At 51.5% G+C, this 22313-nt stretch overlaps 1 protein-coding gene across 1 annotated transcript in view; it reads left to right on the plus strand.

The window, feature by feature from the left end:
- PLCG2 (phospholipase C gamma 2) overlaps nt 1–22313 on the plus strand; it is a 146045-nt gene that overhangs the window by 78195 nt on the left and 45537 nt on the right. The window contains exons 8-14 of the mRNA XM_060131083.1: nt 8458–8501; nt 10058–10130; nt 14866–14967; nt 15791–15909; nt 17443–17528; nt 18921–19041; nt 19608–19776. Coding sequence (XP_059987066.1) covers nt 8458–8501; nt 10058–10130; nt 14866–14967; nt 15791–15909; nt 17443–17528; nt 18921–19041; nt 19608–19776 — 714 coding nt within the window. The remainder of the gene's footprint in view (nt 1–8457; nt 8502–10057; nt 10131–14865; nt 14968–15790; nt 15910–17442; nt 17529–18920; nt 19042–19607; nt 19777–22313) is intronic.

A 22313-nucleotide genomic window follows, 5' to 3' on the forward strand; every position in this document is an offset into this window, starting at 1 on the left:
TTATAATCGTTTGTCTGGGAATTTCAAGATACTGTCTCATCAGGCAGAGAGCAGGCGAAGCTTGGGAATAAGGTTCCCATAAACGCTGCTGCACCTGCCAATACAGGTTACCCGCCACCGATGGTCTCCACCGCGATAAAATTCCACATAAGAGCACTTTGCATTGCGGTTCTTTCTAAAGCTCATGTATGTGTGTTTGAGAGGGAGAAGGAAGGGAAAGAAATTTGTGTCAGATTTCTGCAGAATCCCTGAGTCCTCTGGGGGTACCCTAGATGGCCCAGTTTTGGGGAAAAACATCTGTACGTACCAGAGGTTACCCTGGTGGCCAGCATGCCACATGCAGCCAGCGTTCGGCTGTACTTGGCCTAATGGTTTAAATGTTTTTTCAATGAATTGCCTACATTTAAAACTTGGGAGATTTCTTATTAAGATCCAGAGTTTTCACTTCTCTTGGGAAACAAAAAAAATCGAGATCTGGCTATATTTGGCAACCTCTGAGCGGAGGGAAGCATGCTTTCTCTGGTTTGCCCCAGCCCTTCCCCCAACCCCCCATCCAGCTCTCTCTGCTAATTTATGTCACCTACCCAGTCCCTAAGACCTTCTGGGTCAACAGCCTCTCCATCACTGGAGGGTATAACTGTCCAGTCTGGCCACTGCATATTTTAATTCAGTGACTTGGAATTTGAATAACAGAGCCCCGGGCTCTATAGATAGTTACTGGCCAACTGGAGAAGCCTCAGTGCTTTTGCGTAGGTAACTGCTTCTCCCTTGTCAGCATATCATTTACTTACTGATCTCCTCACTGGAAGCTCAGGGCAGAGAAAAGCATTACCGCCGTGCTGTTAGGGGCTCAGCTGGCTTTCCTGGGCTCCTTGGGGAGACAGGGCCATTCGTGGTGATCGATGATGCCCAGACCTAAATCCAGGGAGTGGGGTCCTGCTTATCAGTAGCTCCAGGTTTCCAACTTGAAGTGGCCAGTCCCTCCTTGTGTCTAACCACCCGCTTACGTTGCTGCTGTGAAACCTCAAAGCTTCCAAAAGTTTGGCAGCAGCAGGAAGATAAGAAATTTAATTCCATGTGTGTCCCCCTGGGCGGGGGGACATACCTCTAACTAGGCTGTCATAACAGTATTGTGAATAAAGATCAGAGCTAACATTTCCTAAGTGTGAACTCTGCTGGGCGCTGTGCTGTATGTCTTACATACATTGAATTCTCCTGGCAACCCTGTGGGAGAGATACTGCTCTGATCCTCACTTTGGGGATGAACTTGCTGACACTCGGGTTACTTGCCGGAGGTCGTGAGGTTAGTAAAGCCGCAGAGCTAGAATTTGAGTTCTCCTGTGCTCAGCTTCACTGCCCACCCGCTGGTACTTCTTTTGAATTTTTTAAACTTTGGTATTAAGGGAAATGTCAAACAGAGACAAGCAGAGATAATAGTATAACAAACCCCCAAGCACGTGGCAGCCAGTTTTCAGCAATGGTCAACTCATGGTCATCTTATTTCATCTATGCCCTTACCCACCTCCCCCTCCTCAGATGGTTTTGAAGCAAACCTAAGACCTTGTGTTTTTTCTTCCTTAAATATTTGAATCTAATACCCAGCTTCATCACTGCTACTTTGCTGCCTCCCCGGCAAACCTGTGAAGTCCCCCCTTGGTTACTGGAGGCTGGGGGTCTGGCATTTACAGGCCCTGATTATGAGTGAAGATGGTTGACTGATATCACTCTTGTTCTCGGCCCAGGACTGGAGCTTCAACCCCATGGGATGAGGTGGTTGGGTTACCGTTGATTCATCTGTTTTTACCCCCTGCCGTTTCACATGCTCTCTTCTTGCTGCCCTCTGGTAGATTAGTTTGGAAATGCGTTAGCGTTCTGTATTACTCATGTATTGCTTACGTATTATGTGTGTGAGTTCTGTATTGCTGGCATGTACATAACAGTATTACCACGATGCACGTTCTCTCTCTCGGTTTCTGGGGCTCAGGCATCCAGGTGTGCCTTAGGCTGGATTCTCGGCTTTGGGGTTTCACAAAAAGCTGCATTTAAGATTTCCACCGAGGCTGTGGTCTCATCTGAGGCTCAGATGGGAAAAGATCGGCTTCCGTGCTCATGCGTTGGTAGCAGCATTCAGTTCCTTGCAGTTGTAGGACTGAGGGCTCCAGCTTCTTGTTGGCTGCCCGCAGCTCCTAGTGGCTGCCCACGGCTTCTCCACGTATGGGGCTCCCTGCCTGGCTGTTTGTTTCCTCAAAGCCAGCAAGACAGGTTCTCCAAGCATATAAAAACATCATCGTGTAATCATATGCACATAATTGTGTACCTCCATTACCTTTGCAAGTTACAGGGATAAGGCAAGGGTTTGCGTACCAGGAGGTGGAGATCCTGGGGCCGTCTGTCCACCATGGGTTCCCATGAACCCAAGTCTGAGTCGCTCTCCAGCAGCTCACAAATAATCAATAATCGACTCACAAATTATGTCCAGTGCAGTTGAAAGCACAAATGCCTTCCCAGCCTTGCAAGGTGCCAGGGAACTTAAACACACACAGCTCTCTGCCATCCCATTACTATCCCACCGGGGTCTGAATATAGGTGATTTCTGTTGCTTGTTTGCCTGTTAAAGTAGAAAACAACTCTGCTATAATTTAAGGTGGCACTGATTTTCCTTTAGCATTGCTTTTGGCTAGGAGCAGTGTTAAATTTCCTGACCGTCATGGGGCGACGGTGGCTATCCTAGATGGTTGTTGCGAAGATTAAAAGAACTGGTAGAAAAAAAACAACTGGAAGGTCTCAGTCAGCCAGCACCGGGTCTGGCATGCAAAGCTGCCCTCAGAGCGTGGTATCTGCTGTTACTGTCAGCCTGTCTTTACGAGGCAGAACCCCCCTGGGAGGAGGTGAGGGCAGCCAGCCTCTGGTGCGCTTGCTCTCTGTCCTGTTTCTAAAATACCATCTTGGACACGGAAGCAACCTAAATGTCCATCAACAGAGGAACGGATGAAGAAGATGTCCATATATACAATGGAATATTACTCAGCCATGAAAAAAGAATGGAATAATGCCATTTGTAGCCACGCGGATGGACCTAGAGACTATCATACTCAGTGAAGTAAGTCAGAAAGAGAAAGACAAATATCTATACGATATCACTTATATGTGGAATCTAAAATATGGCACGACTAAAGTTATGTGTGAAACAGAAACAGACCCACAGGCGTAGAGAACAAACTCGTGGTTGCCAAGGGAGAGGGGAGGGGGAGCGGGGGAGGGATGGATTGGGAGTTTGGGATTAGTAGATGCAAACTATTATATAGAGAATGGACAGACAACGAGGTCCTACTGTATAGCACAGGGAACTATATTCAGTATCCTGTAATAAACCATAATGGAAAAGAATATATAGATATCTATATAGATATATGTATATAACTGAATCACTTTGCTGTGCAGCAGAAATTAACACAGCATTGTAATCTTCAATAAAATATATTTTTAAAAAAAGACCATCTTGGTCACAATCAGTGGATTTCCCAGCATGTCCTTTGATATCTCATGTACTGAAGCAGAAGACTAGGCAGCCCTCGACAGGAAATTTGTTTCTGATATCTGGATACATTTTACTACAAGCAAAGTAATGCATATTCAGTCCATAAAAGTTGAAAGTGCATTATAAAATAAAAAGGAAATTAAAATACCTGCAAGCCTACCTGTGATTAGACCTACAATTAAACGTTCAATAAGAAGTTTGACGTTTACTCGTCCAGATTTTCCATGGGTACGAGCGTGTGGGAAGAGAGCAACTAACATTCTGTCATATGTTGGTGGAGGAGTCTAGGGAGTGTCACAGGCTATCCTAATCAGTGGTCAGGGGAGAGAAGGGTCCCCAGTGCAGAAGTTAGCAGTGAATCGGGTTAGCTTTCCTATCACTGCAGTTTGTCCCCATGGCCGCTTCACATGACCTGCAAAGCACAGACACTGTGGAGGGCAAGTTACAGCCCCAGAGGATGTGATCACCCACAACGATGTGGGAAGATGCAATTCCCTGACCTTAGGTGGACCTCTGGGCCGTCATTTCTGTCCACTCCCTTTGGCATAGCCCCTTCCCTTGTCTAGCTGGTAACTGCCTCTTCTCCTGAGGACCAAAAGTCATAGGTTACTTTTCCCTGTAGCCTTTTATTTTTTTTATTTTTATTTTTGGCTGCGTTGGGTCTTCGTTGCGGTGCGCGGGCTTCTCATTGCAGTGGCTTCTCTTATTGCGGAGCACGGCGCGCGGTCTTCAGTAGCTGTGGCTCACGGGCTTGGTTGCTCCGCGGCATGTGGGATCTTCCCGGGCCAGGGCCTGAACCCGTATCCCCTGCATTGGCAGGCGGACTCCTAACCACTGCGCCACCAGGGAAGCCCTCCCTGTAGCCTTTTAACTTAACTTAATTTTAATTTAATTTATTTTCCCTGTAGCCTTTTACTTTTCCCCAGAGAAATTAATTTATTATTTTAGTCATCCATTCAATAAATGGGTGACACAAGAAGGCACAGTGGTCAACTAAACAGACGTCACCCTGACCTTATTGAGCCTTTATTGGGGTCGCAGGGCGTCAGAGGTGTTGCCCAGAGTCACAGAGGGCTGAATGCCCTGGCTTGGTAGGATTTGGCCATGTAACCGTACACGGCAATGTGAAGATAAGTTAATTGCTGCCTCCCCTGTGTGCTCATAGTATCTAGAGCGTTCTGCCCTCGTTGCTGGGATGTTGTCATTTATATTATGTGCCTTTGCACATACTGTGTGGGGCAGTGGCGATGGACCAGGGTGGACCTGGGTTGAAACTCTGGCCCCTTGACGTTCTCGGTATATAACCTTGGAAAAATTACGCGTGCTCCCTGAGCCCGTTTCTTGCTTCTGAAACAGGGTTTATTTTACTGCTTTCCTAATAGGATCGGCACAAGGAGTAACTGAGGTCGGGGCTGCCCTGCATCAGCTCGCAAACGTGCCGTGTCCGTTTCCCAGGGCGGCCGTAACAAGGGACCCACAACTGAGTGGCTTAAAATAGCCAGAACTTCATTCTCTCACAGTTCTAGAGGTTAAGTCTGAAGCCAGGTGTGGGCAGAGCCACACCCCTTCTGATGGCTCTAGGGGACCATCTGTTCCTCGCCTCTCTGCAGCCTCTGCCGTTTCCTGGCGATCCTGGGTGCTCCTTACCTTGTAGACGCACCTCTCCAGTCTCTGCCTCCATCATCCCATGGGCACCGTCTCTCTGTGTGTCTGTCTGCAAATCTCCCTCTTTGTAAGGACTCCATTCATTGGATTTAGGGCCACCCTAATCTAGCATGACCTCCACTTAACTTGATGGCATCTTCAAAGACCCTGTTTCCAAATAAGGCTGCATTCACAGGTGGTGTTAGGACTTGGACGTGTCTTTTGGGGGACGCAGTTCTACCCATAGCACATGCTGCACACTCTTCCATCTTTAGAACATCCTCCTGACACACCTCCCCCTTCCGGCTGCCGCCCCACTTCTCTGACCCTGTAGAGTGACCTGTTCCAAGACTGCCATCTACGCCACCGTCTGCGCTTGCTTCCCTCCCTCCACCTCTGGAGCCCATTCCAGTCGTGTTTCCGTGCCTCCTACCCCACAGCAGTTCACCTTGTCACATCACCACTGACCTCCGCCTTGACAAGTACAGTGGTCCACCCTCTGGTCTTTGTTTTGTTCGCTCCGTGGCATGTGACCCGCGTGGCAGTTGGCCGCTCTCTCCTTGATGTTGTCGCTTGGCTTTTGGGTGCTGCACTGTCTTCCTCCTTCTCGTGCGTCGCCTCCTGCTGGCTCTCAGCCTCTTTAGCTGGGTCTTCAGTTTCTTGGTGTCTGATGGTTGGCATGACCCAGGTGAGGCCGGTGCTTCGCCGGCAAGTGCTGATACCGGTTGTTAAACTAGTTGCTGCCGGAGAGAGCTGGTGACTCCCCTCTGCCCCACCAACCCGCTGGTCCCCCAGAGTCTTGAGTGGACCCCACGGGGGACCATGCAGTGCCCGTCAGCTCCTCAGCTAGCCCCCTGCTCACACGCACTGGCATGTCCTCAAGCGTCTGTGGCCAGAGATGGTGAGGGACAGCTTTCCCTGCAGTTATGCTGACACCCAGGCGGAGAAACGCCCGGTACCCGCTGGACCCCCAGACTGGCCTCCCAGCTGCTTTCAGGAAAAGACCCACCATGCTATTGCTGGTTTTTTGTACATCCCTACCCCAAACTCAGTCCACAGAACTCTTGTCTTCTCTGTTTACTCTTGGTGTGATCCTATCTGGTCCCCCGGCTTCAAATAGCATCTTTATGCTGATTACTCCCAGAAACACGTCTCCGGCCCCCAAGTCTCCCCTGAATGCCAGACTCCCCTGACTGCCAGCTTGCCTCGCATCTCACGCTAGAGTGTCCAGAAGAGGCGGCGTGATACTCAGCACCGACCCCCATCTCCACTGCCATGAACCCATACCTGGCCGCCCCATTGGGACAGCCCAGGAATCGTCTTGATTCCTCTCTCCCACTTCCCATGACCCCTGCCCCCCAGTGCATTCTGCCCATCTCCTAACGTATCCTCAGGCAGCTTGGCCTTTGAATTCTGAGAGAACTGGCTTCGCTTCCATGTGTGCTACCTGAGTGGTGAGCCCTGGGCTGGTCTTATTTGCCTCTTTGATTTTAGTGCGTTCTCTGCACTGCTCTGTACCCCGAGGGGCTGATTCTTACAAACAAGTTCCCAGGCACCTCTGCCTCCAGGGGGTTCAGCAAATGGGGTGACAGGAGATTGCGGGCAGAGGAGTGGGGAAGCTGAGGTGTTGCTCCCCGTCTTCCCTGGCTCTGGAGCATCTCCACAGTAGAGGCACCTCCTCCTGCATCCCAGCTCCTCATGTAGCTGAAATGGGGTGCAGCTTTTTCTGTACATCATCGCAAGGCAAGGCAAGGCAGGGGCTGGTTTTAAGTAAGGACCGCGTGGAGCGGACAGTTGAAGGGGGGTCACAGATGGCCTTTCTCCAATGTAGGGAAACCAGTTTCGGGATTTGGGTTTGGAAAGGATCCGGCCTTAAGCACCAGATTGACCCAGTGATCTAAGGGCCAAATGACTCCAGGTAACAAACAGCTGGCAGTGCCTAAAATCCCTTTGCTTTTTAAAATCAATAGCCTTGCTGTAAATGACACATAGATGAAAGGAAGTACTTCTAAGTCATTCTGAAAGAGCGACTCCTCATCATTTTTGGTGACCTGCTTCCTTGAGATGCTCATTAAAGCTGTGGATCATCTTTCCAGAAAAAAAAACAAAAACATATTTGCACAGACTTATGCAGATCCCCTGATTCTTCCCAGGGGCCTGTGGATACCTTTTCTAGAACATAGAGCTTCCACGTCATCCTGGAGTGCAAGCAGTTTGGCAGGAGGACTTGGGGAATCGAGAGCAGGAGTTGTTTTATATCGTTAGCATTTGTAACCTGCCAGGGGCTACATTTCCATCTGTGCCCTGAATTACTCAAATGCTTATCCAATCGCAGTCTCATTAAAGATTCTTTCAGTGATGCTACCTAGCCAGAAGTAGACGCAGTATGGGTGTGCCTGTGTGTGGCGTGTGAGTGTGTGCGTGCATGCATGCGTGCGTGCGTGCGCGTGCATGTGGAAAACGCCTGGCCAGTGAGTGGAGGCTGGGGGTTGGGGGACCCCAGGCCTTCCTGGTGGAGGAGCTCGCCATCCTTCCGTCAGTGGTTGGGAGATCAGTAGGCCATGAAGTGTAGGACCAGAGCTGTCCAATATTTGTTTCTTTCTCTTGAATTCAAGGATTAGAAATGAGCTCATTGAAATATTAAGGATTGGAAATGTACCCGTGAGGGTGCAGAAAAGGGTGTGCATTCTCTGGTGGGCCTGCGGGTCAGGGCAGCTGTTTTGAAAGCAATTTGGTGAATCTGCCAAAGTACACACCCCGTGTCCAGGCGCTTTCCTGCCCAGGAAACTACCCACTGGAAATGCTGGCCCAAGTGCACAAAGATATATGTGTATGAACGTTCTTTGTAGGACTGGATATAATAGCAGAAAATTGAAAGACAGACATGTTATGGAATACACTGTGGGTTTTGAAAGTAGTGAGGTAGGGCGATTTGAGGTTGCTGAATAATACGGAAAGCTTGAAACAACAGCAAAAAGTTGGGAGACATAGATGTAATATAATATGATAAGATAGAATTAAATGAATATCCATAAAACAGACTCGAGACGGAGAGCTGCCAAATCATCGAGTGATTGCTTTTCAGAAAAAAGACTCTGCAAGGGGCGAGGAAGACTTCCACCTTTTGTGTAAGGATGTAAATATTTGAACATTTGCAAGTCACATAAATGACAATGATAAGTTTTTAACAACAAAAACATCAGTTTATTTGCATTAAGCGTCTCGACTTGTCTAACGTTGTTTCATGGGTGTGTTCCTTCTGTTTTCTATTTTAGATTCTTGACGAATTCAAAAAGGATTCCTCCGTGTTCATCTTGGGGTGAGGCGCCTCTGCTGAGTTGTTGTTCTGGGTAGTTGTGCCGGGCGTTGGTGCCCTTGTGGGTCCTCCCAGCCTTGCCATCGGAACTCCAGGAGGTCACCTCTCGGGCAGGCACTGGTGGGGTCCCCCTATTGGGGAACTGGCCGGCCCAAGCCTGTGCCACGAATAAACATGCACAGCAGCAGGGCTTGTGGAATGTTGGGAGGGTGACCCAGAAGGTTCTGTAGAGAAGCTTGCTTGCTTCAGGACCTCCTTTCCCAGAGGTGCGTTGGGGAAATTCCTGGCTAAGCAGAGTGAACTGAATTCAGATGGGTTGAAGCATATCAAGTGCTTCACGTGGTGCATGGCAGGGCTCGTAAATAGTGACAATGATGTTATTATTAAAGCCTAAGTGCTGCAGGACTTGTCAGGACCTCTACTACACTTACTAATTCCCCTAAGTATAAAGTGGTCTATGTCCTCCGAGCCTGTCTACCTGGGAGAGATGTTTGCCATGGAGTTAATAGTGCCTAGAATGTGATTTGCGGCCCGCTGACCTGGGCCTGCTTTTTGGAAGCAGCCCTCATCGATGAGGATGCCCTGGCAACTGTTCCCTCTGTTACAGTCTAAGCCAGAAACCCCGAGACTCTAAAATGTATATAAAACGAATCCAATTCTTATGTGGTATTTTAATGAAAAGATTAGTATTGTTGGACCATGAGGCTGGTTAGGAAAGAAGGTTGGAAATGCACTCAGAGACAACAGACTTTTGGACCCTGAGTGTTTAGTAAAGAGAGAAAGCTTAAAGCTTGTTTTACCTCCTGTATTTCAAAAGAGACCCTCCACCTACCACCCCCGCTGCATGTGCTCAGGGAAAAGTACAGATTTCCCCGGAATGCCCTGCTCTGCCGGATACACTTTCCATAGCGAACAGGGTTGCCAGTCCAGTGAGGTTCTGGTTTTCTGGTAGCTATGAGCCTCCTCTCCACGAGGCCATCAGTCAGCAAGCTGCTGGCCGAGGTGGAATCTCCCTTTATTCAGGGTGAAGGGGTCCGTGTCAAATGGAAAACTCTCCCAGCAGCGGGCCTCTGCTCGCTCCACAGCTCTCATCTTGCAGGTTCCAGCTGATTCTCCCTGTCCACCAGAGTTGGGGGCTTCATCTGGCCCGCACCCCTGCTTCAGAGCCCTCGACGGCTCAGCCAACTCGAGTCATTTCTCCAGCATCGCCTACCCCAAACGCTCTCCACATCCAGCCCTGCCCGGGCGTTTGCTGTCCACGCCTGTCCGTGCCCGCCCGCCCTCCCTCCCCCTTCCTTCTGCCTTGCACCTGGACCACCTGGGAACAGCCGAGTGTAGATTCCAGGGCCCAGTTCTCCCAGGTTCTGGTGTCAGGGCCCCTCTGAATCCTCCTGGGTCAGGCATGTCGTCTGGGTCACCTTCATCTTCCTGTTGGCCAGCCTGCACCAGGCCCTGCAGGGGGCACTCGGCAGGGTGCCTGGGTGGCCGTCCTGCTGGCTGGGATTGCCTCCTGACTGTTGGCTGCCCCCTCTCAACACCCTCCCTTTCCCCGAGGACAGCAACACCGACCGGCCGGATGCCTCCGCTGTTCACCTGCACGACTTCCAGCGGTTTCTCTTACATGAGCAGCAGGTGAGAGGACAGCAGGGCAGGGGCTTCTGGGGTGGGGCTGCCCCAGCGGTTGCTCACCTTCTCACCACCTGCCATCATGAAGCAGGTGTCGTCTCCCTGCTCGGTGCCGCCTCGGGGGCTTAGACCCTGGAATCAGATTGGCCTCTCATCAGCCCCCTTCCCAGGCCCCAGCTGGAGGAAGGGAAGGAGGACACCGCAGGGCGGGCGGACGGTGTGCTCACCTGCCGGCTTCTGCTCCTCTCAGCTCATCTCTGGTGTTGCTTCCCCAGGAAGCCTCCCCTGACTCGTGGAGGGTGTGACTAAGGTGGATGGGCCTGCGGGTCCTCTGGGGGATAAGGTGGCACAGCTGTCCTTAAACATATGACACGTGGACGTCTCCCGGAATGTTTGCGTGTGGGCTCCGAGCTGGTGGCTGAGTCAGAGTTTGTGTTGGGCAGTGGTTTTCTAGGGGATGGTTCTGCCCCAGGGCAATGGCTGCAGACTCAACTCAGAGCTGCCACTGCCATCTGGTGCGTAGAGGCCAGGGATGCTGCACAATAACTAAAGGTGCACAGGTCAGCCTCCCGCCCCCCAACAAGGAATTACCCAACCCCACATGTCAGTAGTGCCTCGGCTGAGAAACTGAGTTAGAGTGAGAGAAACCTGACATCCTCTCACCAGCTGTGTGACCTTGGGCAGGTGGTTTGACCTTTCTGTGTCCCACTTTCCTCCTCTTTAAGTGGGGATGAGAACCCTACCTCTCAGAATTGTGGGGATTAGACAAGATGGCCTTGATCTTTTTTTTTTTTTGGCGGTACACAGGCCTCTCACTGTTGTGACCTCTCCTATTGCGGAGCACAGGCTCCGGACGCGCAGGCCCAGCAGCCATGGCTCACGGGCCCAGCCGCTCCGCGGCATCTTCCCGGACCAGGGCACGAACCCGTGTCCCCTGCATCGGCAGGCGGACTCTCAACCACTGTGCCACCAGGGAATCCCATGGCCTTGATCTTTGTGTGTGTGTATGAGTACATATATATTGCGTAGTCACATATCTATTTCAAATTTTTGTTTATATCACTGGAGTTTCATTTACTTTTTTTTTTTTCATTTACTTTTATTCTCTTTAGGTTTTTTTAAGACTTTTTCATAATAACAATATATAGTGTTTTTCATAGTAATATTCAGTTCATTTACTTTAAAAAAAATACTGTGTATTATAGAACATTTCAAACATACACAAAAGTAGACAGGCTGGCATCATAAACCACCCTGTACCCATCACTCTGATTACAAAGAACATTTTGCCGCTTTGATTTCATCCATCCTCCATCTCCATACCCACGTGTCTCCCTTCCCTTCTTTCCTTCTTCATTTATTTGCTGGCAAATTCTAAAGTAAACTCCGGACTGTGTATCATTCCATTTGAAAATTCTTCAACGTGTCTCTCTTATGAAATGGACTTTTTTTTTTTTTTTTAGAAAACATGGCCATAATACCCCTGCTACACCTTTCACAATGAACACGAATTTCCTAGTGTCAGGCAGTACACATCCCACGTTCAGATGTCATTGATTGTAGGGAACGTAAACAGACGCACGCTTGCGCGAGGGGCAGAGCTGGTAGCTGCTGTGGTGCGTGATGAACGCTGACCGAGGCTCTGAGGTGTCGCGCTTTCCCCACGTGGGGTGAATGGCAGTGACCAAGAGAAGGCTTCCTTGCCCCGCCTGAGACTACAACCCAGGGCAGGTGAACCGAGGGGGGATCCGTGAATTCTGTTGAGCACGATTACACGCACGGTGCGGTGCTGCCAGGAGAGTGAAGCAGAGACAGAGGCCCAGGCGGTTTGCTTTTCCGCCGTGCGCTTCCTTGCGCTGAATTACTCAGTTTTGTACAGAGCCGTTGAAGTTAAACGGTTAAACTCCTAGAGACAAGTAGTCTTATATCCTGGAATCCACCACCTCGTGCTCAGTAATTTTATCCCAGGAGAGGGTCACAGGCTTTCCCTACACCGGCCCCGTGGCTGGGCTGCCCTCAGAGATCATGGCTGTGGGCCCGGAGCAAGGTACAGGGCATTAGGATCCCACATCCGGGAGTGAGGACGCAGGCAGCCCATGAGCATGTGTGTGGGTGCGCGTGACGGGAACAAGATGTGCTGCCAGGGATGGGGCCCCTGAGCCGTACGTTTCGTGGACCCGGAATGTCCCAGCTTCCAGCGCTCTATGGGATGCAGGCATGGAGCAGAGTCAGTGACCTAGGACGTCTGTTGGGGGTGGTGGATGCTCATATGTGGAATAACCACTGTAGCACTTGGTGTGCGAATTAGTACAGGTTTTTAGGAAACACATTGGCAGTACACAATTAAAATGAAAACTTTGAAAAGAGGCTTATATACTTTGATTAAATAATTGCTCTCCTAGGAACTTATCCTAAATAATGGCAGCATTTTTAATAGAAGTGAGAACTTGGAACTGATCTGAGTTTCCACTCGAGGGCTGGTTAAATGCGCCGCAGTCCAGCCCCGGGAGGCATGGGTGACACTGACTGACCCGGAACTGATGTGCCTGCGTTGGTCTTGGGCTCATCATTAGGTCAACTTAATTAATGACTGAAGCCTCAGCTTTCTTATTTCTATAAGTGGAGAATAATATTATATGTCCTGCCTGGGCTTATGTGAGTTCAAAATGAGCCACCATGTGACAAGGTTGAGCACAGAACCCGGTGGGCTGCCCCTGCCCAGTGTTGACGGCCTCACCATTGCTGGTTCCTCTCATCACTACTCTGATCGTTTTCATTATTATATTGATAGTTGCCCAATTCAATACCCCACACCAAGTGGATACATTTTTCTACCCTCCCAGAGTATTCATATTTTAAACTCCTTTAGGTAGAAGATTTCTTATTTACAGCCAGTGCAGTTCCAGGTTATAGCAGCTAAGTTTCCATTTTTTTGTTTTTGTTTTTTAATTAACTAAGTAAGTAATTTATTTGGCTGCATTGGGTCTTCGTTACTGCACGTGGGCTTTTCTCTCTAGTTGTGGCGAGCAGTGCGTGGGCTTCTCATTGTGGTGGCTTCTCGTTGCGGAGCATGGGCTCTAGGTGTGCGAGCTTCAGTAGCTGTAGCATGCGGGTTCAGTAGTTGCAGCTCGCGGGCCCTAGAGTGTGCAGGCTTCAGTAGTTGGGTGCGTGGGCTCAGTAGTTGTGGCACGCGGGCTCAGTAGTTGTGGCTCATGGGCTCTAGAGCACAGGCTCAGTAGTTGTGGCACACAGGCTTAGTTGCTCTGCGGCATGTGGCATCTTCCTGGACCAGGGATCGAACCCATGTCCACTGCATTGGCAGGCGGATTCTCAACCGCTGCGCCACCAGGGAAGTCCAGTACCCGTGTTTTTTTATGCGAAAGCTTTTTAGGAGAAGGAAGCAGGAAGCTTTTGGGGGCGTCTAGGGCTGGCGAGGCATTTGCATTAAGTATCCTACAATTTGAGTTTCATGCTCTGGTATTCAAGGATTGCATCACTGCTGTATTCAAATGAACTGGATGCTTCCCCAGCTCCCAGCTATTGGGTGTCCTTTATCCAAGTAGATTTGCAAGGATGAACAGCAAGGCTTATTGTTGATTTGCACCCACCTCATTTGTGTCTGCCCTTATGCTTTTCCTTGTTTCAAATGTCCTGATCTGACCCTTTCCATCCAACTGCACACGTCGGGTAACACATGTGCTTTTATGATTCTTAAAGATGGAGATTTTAGAATGTTTGGAACCCAGAAAACATGAGTCAAAGTGGAATCTGTGGCTCAGGTGTCATCCTCTTGTCTATGAATATTTGGGGTTTTAGGGTTTGAGGAGGAAAACAATAAAGTTACTTTATGTTATATATCCTTTTTCTAAAGGGCTTTCGAAGTTCTGAGACCGTGCAGAAGCTGTTTTTGAACTGGTCATGTATGTTTCAGACGTTACTGTTGTCTGAGCAGCACACTGCTTCACTGATCTGGACTGATTCTATATCCGTTTTCCAAAGTTCAGTTATTTGGAAGCCCAGCTCTCCTACTTACCAGCTGTGTGAAGTCGGGATCATCATGTGATGTCCTGAGCTTCTGTTTCCTTGTCTGTAAATGACAGTGACAGTGTGTGACCTGCAGAGTTTTCTGGACTAAACGAGATGTCACGGGAGGATGACGATTGCTCACACAATGCCGTGATTTGAGCACCTTCCGTGTACCGGGTGCTGTGTTAAGCACAGACCCTTATTTCATCCAGCCTGTCACAGCCTCTGTGCGTAGGTACCATTATTCCCATGTAACGGATGAGGAGATACAGAAAAGGTGTGTAACCTGCTCAGCATCAGCCAGGCGAGTAACCCCAGGGGTCTGATGTCACTGTGCTCCCCGCCTCCTTGTGATAACGCGTATAAAGAACTAGCGTAGAGCAGGAGTCGGCAGACTACACCCAGGGGCCAAATCTGGCCCACTGCCTGTTTTTATAAATAAAGTTTTATTTACAAACGCAGCCACAGTTATTTGTGTGCCTGTGGCTCGTTTTGCACGACAGTAGCAGAATTGAATGGTTGGGGCCCAGAGTCTAAAATGTTTACTCTCTGGTCCTTTAGGGAAAATGTTGGCCCTGCACAGGGTAAGGCCTGGATGGCATGTGCATGCAGAATACGTCCATGTTTGGGTCTTCGACTGAAACCGGATCCTGAGAGGCAAAGAATTTTGCAGTTCCTCTTTCTGATGATTTCTTGTTCTCTTTATCATTCTAAGGAGCTCTGGGCGCAGGATCTGAACAAAGTCCGTGAGCGGATGACAAAGTTCATTGATGACACGATGAGAGAAACTGCCGAGCCCTTCCTGTTCGTGGATGAGGTAAGTGGGCCCCTCGTCCTGTTGGCATGGCTTTGTGATTCAGGTGTCTGTCCTCCGAGGTGTATTTTCTGGGTCTCTTCCCTCGGAGGGCTTTGCCGTTAGATGCCCCGAGACTGGCTCTCTTAGTCGAGAACTCTTTTTTTTTCCTTCCAGGTCCTGAACCGTCACAGCCTTTGACTTTTCTCCTCCTCTATTTGATCCTGTAGCCTGGGCGGGATCTTTGCTTTTGTCACTAGAGGGCGTGTGCTGCCAGGGAGTCTCTAACCATTACAAGCAGAGCAAGGAAATTCCAAGGTTTCTGGGGCTCTTGCACGATGTGGAAATGGGTGCTTTTGGCCCTGTGTGAGGGGGAACTGGGGAGCTCCAGTCCCATGTACTGTGGTTCCCAGGAAACAGAGTGTTACCCACTGTCACTCAATCTTCTGATTTTTCTTTTTTTTTAAGGGGTCAGGAACTGGGATATGAAATTTCCTGCCTTTTAGATGTTACGATACTGGCATGTTCTGTTTCTCATGTAGGTTCACAAATGTTCGTAATGTTATTATGCCTTAAAACTTATATGTGGGCAGCATATACTCTTGTAGCCTCACATATTTGAGGATACACATTAAAAAGGTAAATACCGTATAGGTCAGTGAAACATGTGTTGGTACAGCCTATTGCAGTCTGAGTTTTCTGCACTGAAAACTTGGGTAACTGAGGTCTGGAGACCATCTGTTGAATATTCATGTACCATCTCCCCGTGTTGACACAGACCCAGAAGAACCCGGCACCACCCGTCCTCAGTGTGATGATCCCCTCTTTGTGTTTGTGACTCTCCTAGTTCCTCACGTACCTGTTTTCCCGGGAGAACAGCATTTGGGATGAGAAGTATGACGTGGTGGATGTGCAGGACATGAACAACCCCTTGTCCCATTACTGGATCTCCTCATCACATAACACGTGAGTTTCACCGCGAGCCTGCAGCGGGTCGGGCAGGTGAAGAGCAATACGGTGGGCGCTCAAGGGCACTGCTCTGGCAAAGCGCGTGGGCAGAGTGCAGGCCCTCGCTGCTCAGATTGGAATATATGAAAGCTTCTGGAGGATGGGGGGATGCATCTCTCTTTCCCAGTTGGTTTTGCAATAATAAACCTTTTTCTGTGGCCCTAAGAAGCAAGTCAACAAAGCTGGTTGGCACTGTTTGGGCATCTCATTCTTAGTAGTCACAGGAAAGCAACTGAATTAGTCACTGAACTGATATTTACTGAGAGTTTGCCCTGTGCCAGGCCCTGTGCTTGCTGGGTGCTGGGGATACAGCAGTGAAAAGGGCAGGAGCAGCCCCGTCCTCATGAGCTTGGAGGGGAAAAGGCCTCCTTTGAGTCTTCACGATGAGCCGGAGTTGGTGAGAGAAGAACAGGTGGTGAGACGAGGAGGAGGGTTCAGACAGAGGAACGGCATGTGCGAAGGTCCAGGGGCAGGAGGAACTGGGGGGGTTCTAGTAGGACTAGAGTGTAGAACCTGGCAGGGTGAGTGGCAGGAGAGGAGGACAGGAGGGTCAACTTGAGTGGAATCGTTGAGGTCAGAGTGAGGGCAGTGGCAGTGGGAGCCGCTGATAGCTTTTAGGCCAGAGAACACCACACTCAAATGCGTATCTTTGGAAGATTGCCCTGATTGCAAAAAAGAGCAGACGGGAAGGGAGAAATGGGTGTTACACTCAAATTCTGATACTCAGTCTGCTTTGTCAGGTGAGGGGGTGGAGGCCCTGGGTTCTGGGCATCCAGAGAGCTGTCGACTGGTACTTTACCAAGTGTCAGCCCAGGCAGGAGTTGGAGAGAAGGCCCTTAAGTTCACCTCCCGGCATTTTGGAAGGTACCTTCCTCTTCTGGGGCAAATTGACTTCATGGTTCTCTCTTCCCCACCATGTCCGTTGGTTTGCGTTTGTGTCTTAGAATGGTCAGTCCTGCCAAACCTAGAAAAAAGCTGAGCACCACAGACTCTTAAAGGGGGAATGTGGCCAGGAGGAGAGTGATAAAAATAGGTATTTTCACGTCAGTTTTGGTGGACATGGTTCATAGGGTGGTAAGTCCCATCTGTTCTGTGCTTGGCCTGGGGCCCTGGTATCAGAATGATGGCCCATCTCTGCCCTGTTGAGACTGAGGGCCTAGTGGGCAGCGGCGGGGCAGGGGGGTTGGTAATTTATCATCATACGTCAGTCTCCCGCCTGACACCCTTTGACCGAATTCTCCTCGGAAGAACACACGTGCCCGAGCCCACACTTGGATTGCCAGGATGGTTATCCTTCATAGCCCACGATCACGGCCTGAGTCTCATGACTGGCTTGGCCACACGACTGCCTGTGTCTGGCCCGGATCCTAAATGGGGGTCTTTGTGGACAGGGAGAACTCAGGCCTTTGGGAGCTCGGGCTGAGAAGTTCCCCGGGGATACCCTGAGCTGCAGGCCTGCTCCCACACAGCCGCCCACCTCCTCTCGTCCAGGTACCTCACGGGTGACCAGCTTCGGAGCGAGTCGTCCCCGGAGGCCTATATCCGCTGTCTGCGGATGGGCTGCCGCTGCATTGAGCGTGAGTACCCCCTTCGCGCTGGCGGCCACGCGGTCGGCGGGCTGAGACTGGCCGTGTTGTTGCTGGATGCTTTGTTTGTTTGGAGGCCCGAGTAGTGGGGATGCACCGGACAGATGGAGGGAGAACCCAGGTGCCCGTAGCATCTGGGGTGAGCCACGCGGCCACCAGCCGGGGACCTTTCCCCAGAAGAGAAGGTCGCCACGACGAGGAGTGGTGTTGAGCCGGGCCAGGCTGGAGCGACAGCACCCTGGGCTCCAGAAGGTGTCCGGATACAGTGGAGGGGCTGGGAGGCCAGCAGCCAGGACGGCCTGACTGTCCTCCTGTCCCTCGGCTTCTTTCTGGGCTGCTGTGTTCGAGGCAGCAGACACCCTGCGTGCTTCAGCAACGGCCCTGCCATGGCCGCCACCCTGACTCTTTTTTTTTTTTTTCCTGCGGTACGCGGGCCTCTCCCTGCTGTGGCCTCTCCCGTTGTGGAGCACAGGCTCCGGACGCGCAGGCTCAGCGGCCATGGCTCACGGGCCCAGCCGCTCCGCGGCATGTGGGATCCTCCCGGACCGGGGCACAAACCCGCGTCCCCTGCATCGGCAGGCGGACTCTCAACCACTGCGCCACCAGGGAAGCCCCACCCTGACTCTTTTGTCCCCAGTTGCTCACAGCCACCCCGGCAGAGGTGATTCCAGGCCCCGGACGTGGCCGGGGGCCGGTGCTTCCTCCTGTCCCCCCACCCTTCGCCCCCGGCCCGACTCAGCGCCAGAGGCTCATGGCTGTACTGGGCTGAGAAGAGGCACAAACCACTGATGTAGGCTCCGGTTTTATCAAAAGCATCCATCACGGCATCAGGCCTTAACGGCAGTTATTCCTACAGAGTGTTGCTTCATTTATGCTTTTGTCCCCCCTTAGGAAAAAGCAAATGTGAAAAAATCAAGTTGGAAACTGTCAGCTCCTCTTCCTATTTTGGGGGGTCAAAAATATAGGAGATGCTCACCTTCTGCATAACCTAGTTCGGTCTGACTATTTTACCGTGAATCTTTAAAAATAAATTTCCCATTGCTCTGTATTCTTTCCGCTGGCAGAAGAAGCAAGCCAAGGTTTAGACAAGTCAAATCAGAAGATAAAACACATGATAAATCTCTTGTTAAAAAAGAAACGTTTCGTTTCTTTTGGACAGCGGGACCTTTAATTAGACGACCAAAATCTTCCTGTAACCGCATAGGTAACACGCGTCCTCATGTTGGTGGCCCCTGAGGGCGATACCGGGTCTGGCCCCGGGGTCCTGGTGACTGAGCCAGTGCGGGGGCCGGGGCTGGTGGCGCGGTCGTCACCCGGGCAGCGTGGCCGCCCTCAGTGGACTAGGGAGGCACGGGTGCTGAGACTGCACATCTCTGCCCTCAGTGGACTGCTGGGACGGGCCCGACGGGAAGCCCATCATCTACCACGGCTGGACGCGGACCACCAAGATCAAGTTTGATGACGTCGTGCAGGCCATCAAGGACCATGCCTTTGTCACCTCGAGGTCAGTTGGCTGATTTCCTTCCTGGTGGTTCACCTTTAAGGGGAAGGCGGCTAGGGTTGGGGGGACAGACACACACACAAACATACCCCCCCTGCAGACACACCCCACATGGACACACACACACACACACTCAGAGACACCCTCTCACAGACACGGGCAGCCCCCCCACGGATGGGCGCAGACGCCCCCTTCCCCCCAGCGCACGCGCACGTACATTCACGCACATCCCACACAGATGCTCACGTGCAGAGGCACCGCCCGCATAGGACACCCCCAGAACACAAAGACACACAGACACCCCCTCCGCAGACACATGATCAGACGTATATTCTCCATGTACAGACACACATGTACACCCCACATAGCGACACAGATACCCCCCCGTACACACACAGCCCACCCCAGGCTCCATCCTGGCCAAAGTCACTGCTGAGAAGCTGAGTGCTGGCATGCCCCTAGGCCGAGAGCACAGGGCACGCCCTGGTCCCGGAGGCCGGGCCAGGCAGCCCTGCGTGGGCGGCCCCGTCCGGCTTGCTGAGCGCCCCTGCCTCCCTCCCCGCCCGCAGCTTCCCCGTGATCCTGTCCATCGAGGAGCACTGCTGTGTGCAGCAGCAGCGCCACATGGCCAGGGTGTTCAAGGAGGCGTTCGGCGACCTGCTGCTGACCAAGCCCACGGAGGCCAGTGCCGACCAGCTGCCGTCGCCCAGCCAGCTGCGGGAGAAGATCATCATCAAGGTAGCGGCCCGGGGCTGCCGCTCACGTGGGGAGAGCCGGCGGCTCGGGGCACGGGCTACCCGTTCTCCTCGCTGACCTCGCGCCTGACCCGGGCCAGGTCGCTTCACCTCCCGCCGCCTGTGCGTCCTCGCGGTCTGGGAGTTCACCACAGAACCCGCGTCTTTATGTGCTGCGAGCATAACGCGGAAGGCCGTGTGCGGAGCGCTTGGAACTGCCCTGTCCCACAGCAGGTGCCCCAGAAGTGTTCACTCACTCCCGTGCATTTGTTTTGGCCAGTCTTCACTATGTCCCGCTCTGCGTCAGGCCCTCGTGAGGAGCTGGGGCTGTTCCACCAGGCTCTGTTCTCACCTGGGGGCTGGGCTGGGAGTGAACAGTTGCCCCAGAGGGCTGCATGTACTAGGGGCGACAGGTGGCTGTGGGGAGGGGTGAGTGACGGCTGCACCACAGATGCCAGGAGGGGTGACGTTTGGGCATGTATATTACTAGGGTCAAGAGACCAGACGGACCGTGGCTTCAGTCATGTAAGTTCAAGACTCGATGTGCGGGAGAGTATTCTAGGAGCTCTGAGCTCTGGTCCGCAGGGCTGTCCGGGGACTCAGGATGTTCTCATCTTGGTCTGCGGTCTCCCAGGGAAGGGGTTTTCGGATGGGGTTCTGCAAACCCCCAGAGAGCCCACAGATAAAACTTGTGAGGTGGTGGCGTGTGAACTTTGGGCAAAAATGGTGCCTCTTCATTAACATGTAGGTGAAACTTAACATTTCCTTCCATTATGAATATTGGCAACAAGCCGCTTGAGGCTTCGTCACCAGCAGAAATCATGGATAATTTCATAGCACTTCTGCCGTTGTTGCCAATATCTCAAGATAACGTGTGCTCGTCACTACTTTAAAATTATGATGGTTATTAGATCTGCCTGTAGATCTTTTGGAAGATGTTAGTAAAGAAGTACATGTATTAGTATATTGCAAGTATTTTTTATGTACTTGGTAGCTGTATTTCGATATAATTGGACTCTCCTTTCATTTTATGCATTATAAACATTATTCTGAGAAAGGCGTCCGTAGTCTTCCCCAGACTTCAGAGGGGGTCCATGGCACAGAACTGGCGAAGGCTCTGCCCTAGGGGGCACTGTCCTTGTGTGTGGTCCATGCTGGGTTGCAAGGCACATTGAGTTTCAGCTCGTAGAAACGGGAATGTGAGGGGTCCAGGGCGAGTGATTCCTGGTAAGCAGGTGGGACATCAGTTGGACGGTCCTGGGCTGTTGTGTCCAGTGCGTGAGAACTTAGTCACATGACCGCACCATCTGCAGGGGCTGACTCTAGCTGGGCAGCCATCGGTGGAAGGAGCGGCGTGGATTTCAGTGACAGCTGGCAGGTTCGTAGGAAGGACAGACAGGGATTTACCAGGCAGAGAAGGGAGAAGGCCCTTCGGCTTCGGGGATGACATCCGTGAAGGTGGGGTAGTGTGAACGCGTGGTATGTTCCCTAGATTGTCACTGGACCACTAAGATGCATTGGGGACATTTCCTACATGCCAGGAGATCACGGTCTTATAGGGAGACAAACCGCTTGACAGAGAAACACCAAATCGTGAGGGGGCTTTGGCTGAGGCCCATCCAGAGAGGAGGAGGCTGGTGCCCGCAGGGATCAAAGCACCAGCATATTTGGAGAAATCGGCTAAGATGCTGGGGCAGGTTCCGCTGAGACGCTCAGGGAAGCTTCCAGCTTGAGGAAGGCAGGATGAGAGGCAGTGCTTAGCCGGGCTGGGGAGGTGTCCAGGGCTCCTCAGGTTCGGCAGTCAGTCTTCAGGGAACCTCGTTGCATCTCTCTGTTCCCGGCTCCCCCGTGGCTTCCCTCCGTTTCTGTTAGAACAGCTCTCTGCGTGTCCCCAGGTATTTTCCAGCGCTTGTTTTAGGGTGTGAAGACTCCTTTTAGAGCTCCCACTGCCCCACCTGTGGTACCTCTTGGTTCAGCCCTTTCAATTTCAGGGAAAAGGGGTGGAAGTAGCATTTGTGACGTGATCACTGAGTGCCACACACTGGGCTGGGCACGGTCGTCAGTGTTATTCAGTCTCATGGCAGACCTGCAGGACTGATAATCCCGGGCCCCCAGCCTACCTGACAGGTGAGGACCCTGAGGTCTAGAGGTTGACTCAGCTGAGGTTACACAGTTAGTTCCTGCCAAAGATGGAACAAAATAGAACATTTATGTCGTGCTGCACTATCTACAGGTATCCTACACGCCCACTGCCTTACGGGACGGGGGGGCTATGTTACCCCCATTTAAAAAATATATTTATTTATTTATTTGGCTGCACTGGGTCTTCGTTGCGGCATGTGGGATCTTCAGTTGCGGCATGTGGGATCTTTAGTTGCGGCATGCGGTATCTTTAGTCGCAGCATGCGAACTCTTAGCTGTGGCGTGTGGGATCTAGCTCCCTGACCAGGGATCTAACCCAGGCCCCCTGCGTTGGGAGTGCGGAGTCTTAGCCACTGGGCCACCGGGGAAGTCCCTGTTACCCCCATTTTACAGGGGAAG

Source organism: Lagenorhynchus albirostris, chromosome 19 (genome assembly GCF_949774975.1).
Source record: "Lagenorhynchus albirostris chromosome 19, mLagAlb1.1, whole genome shotgun sequence".
NCBI classification, from domain to species: domain Eukaryota; kingdom Metazoa; phylum Chordata; class Mammalia; order Artiodactyla; family Delphinidae; genus Lagenorhynchus; species Lagenorhynchus albirostris.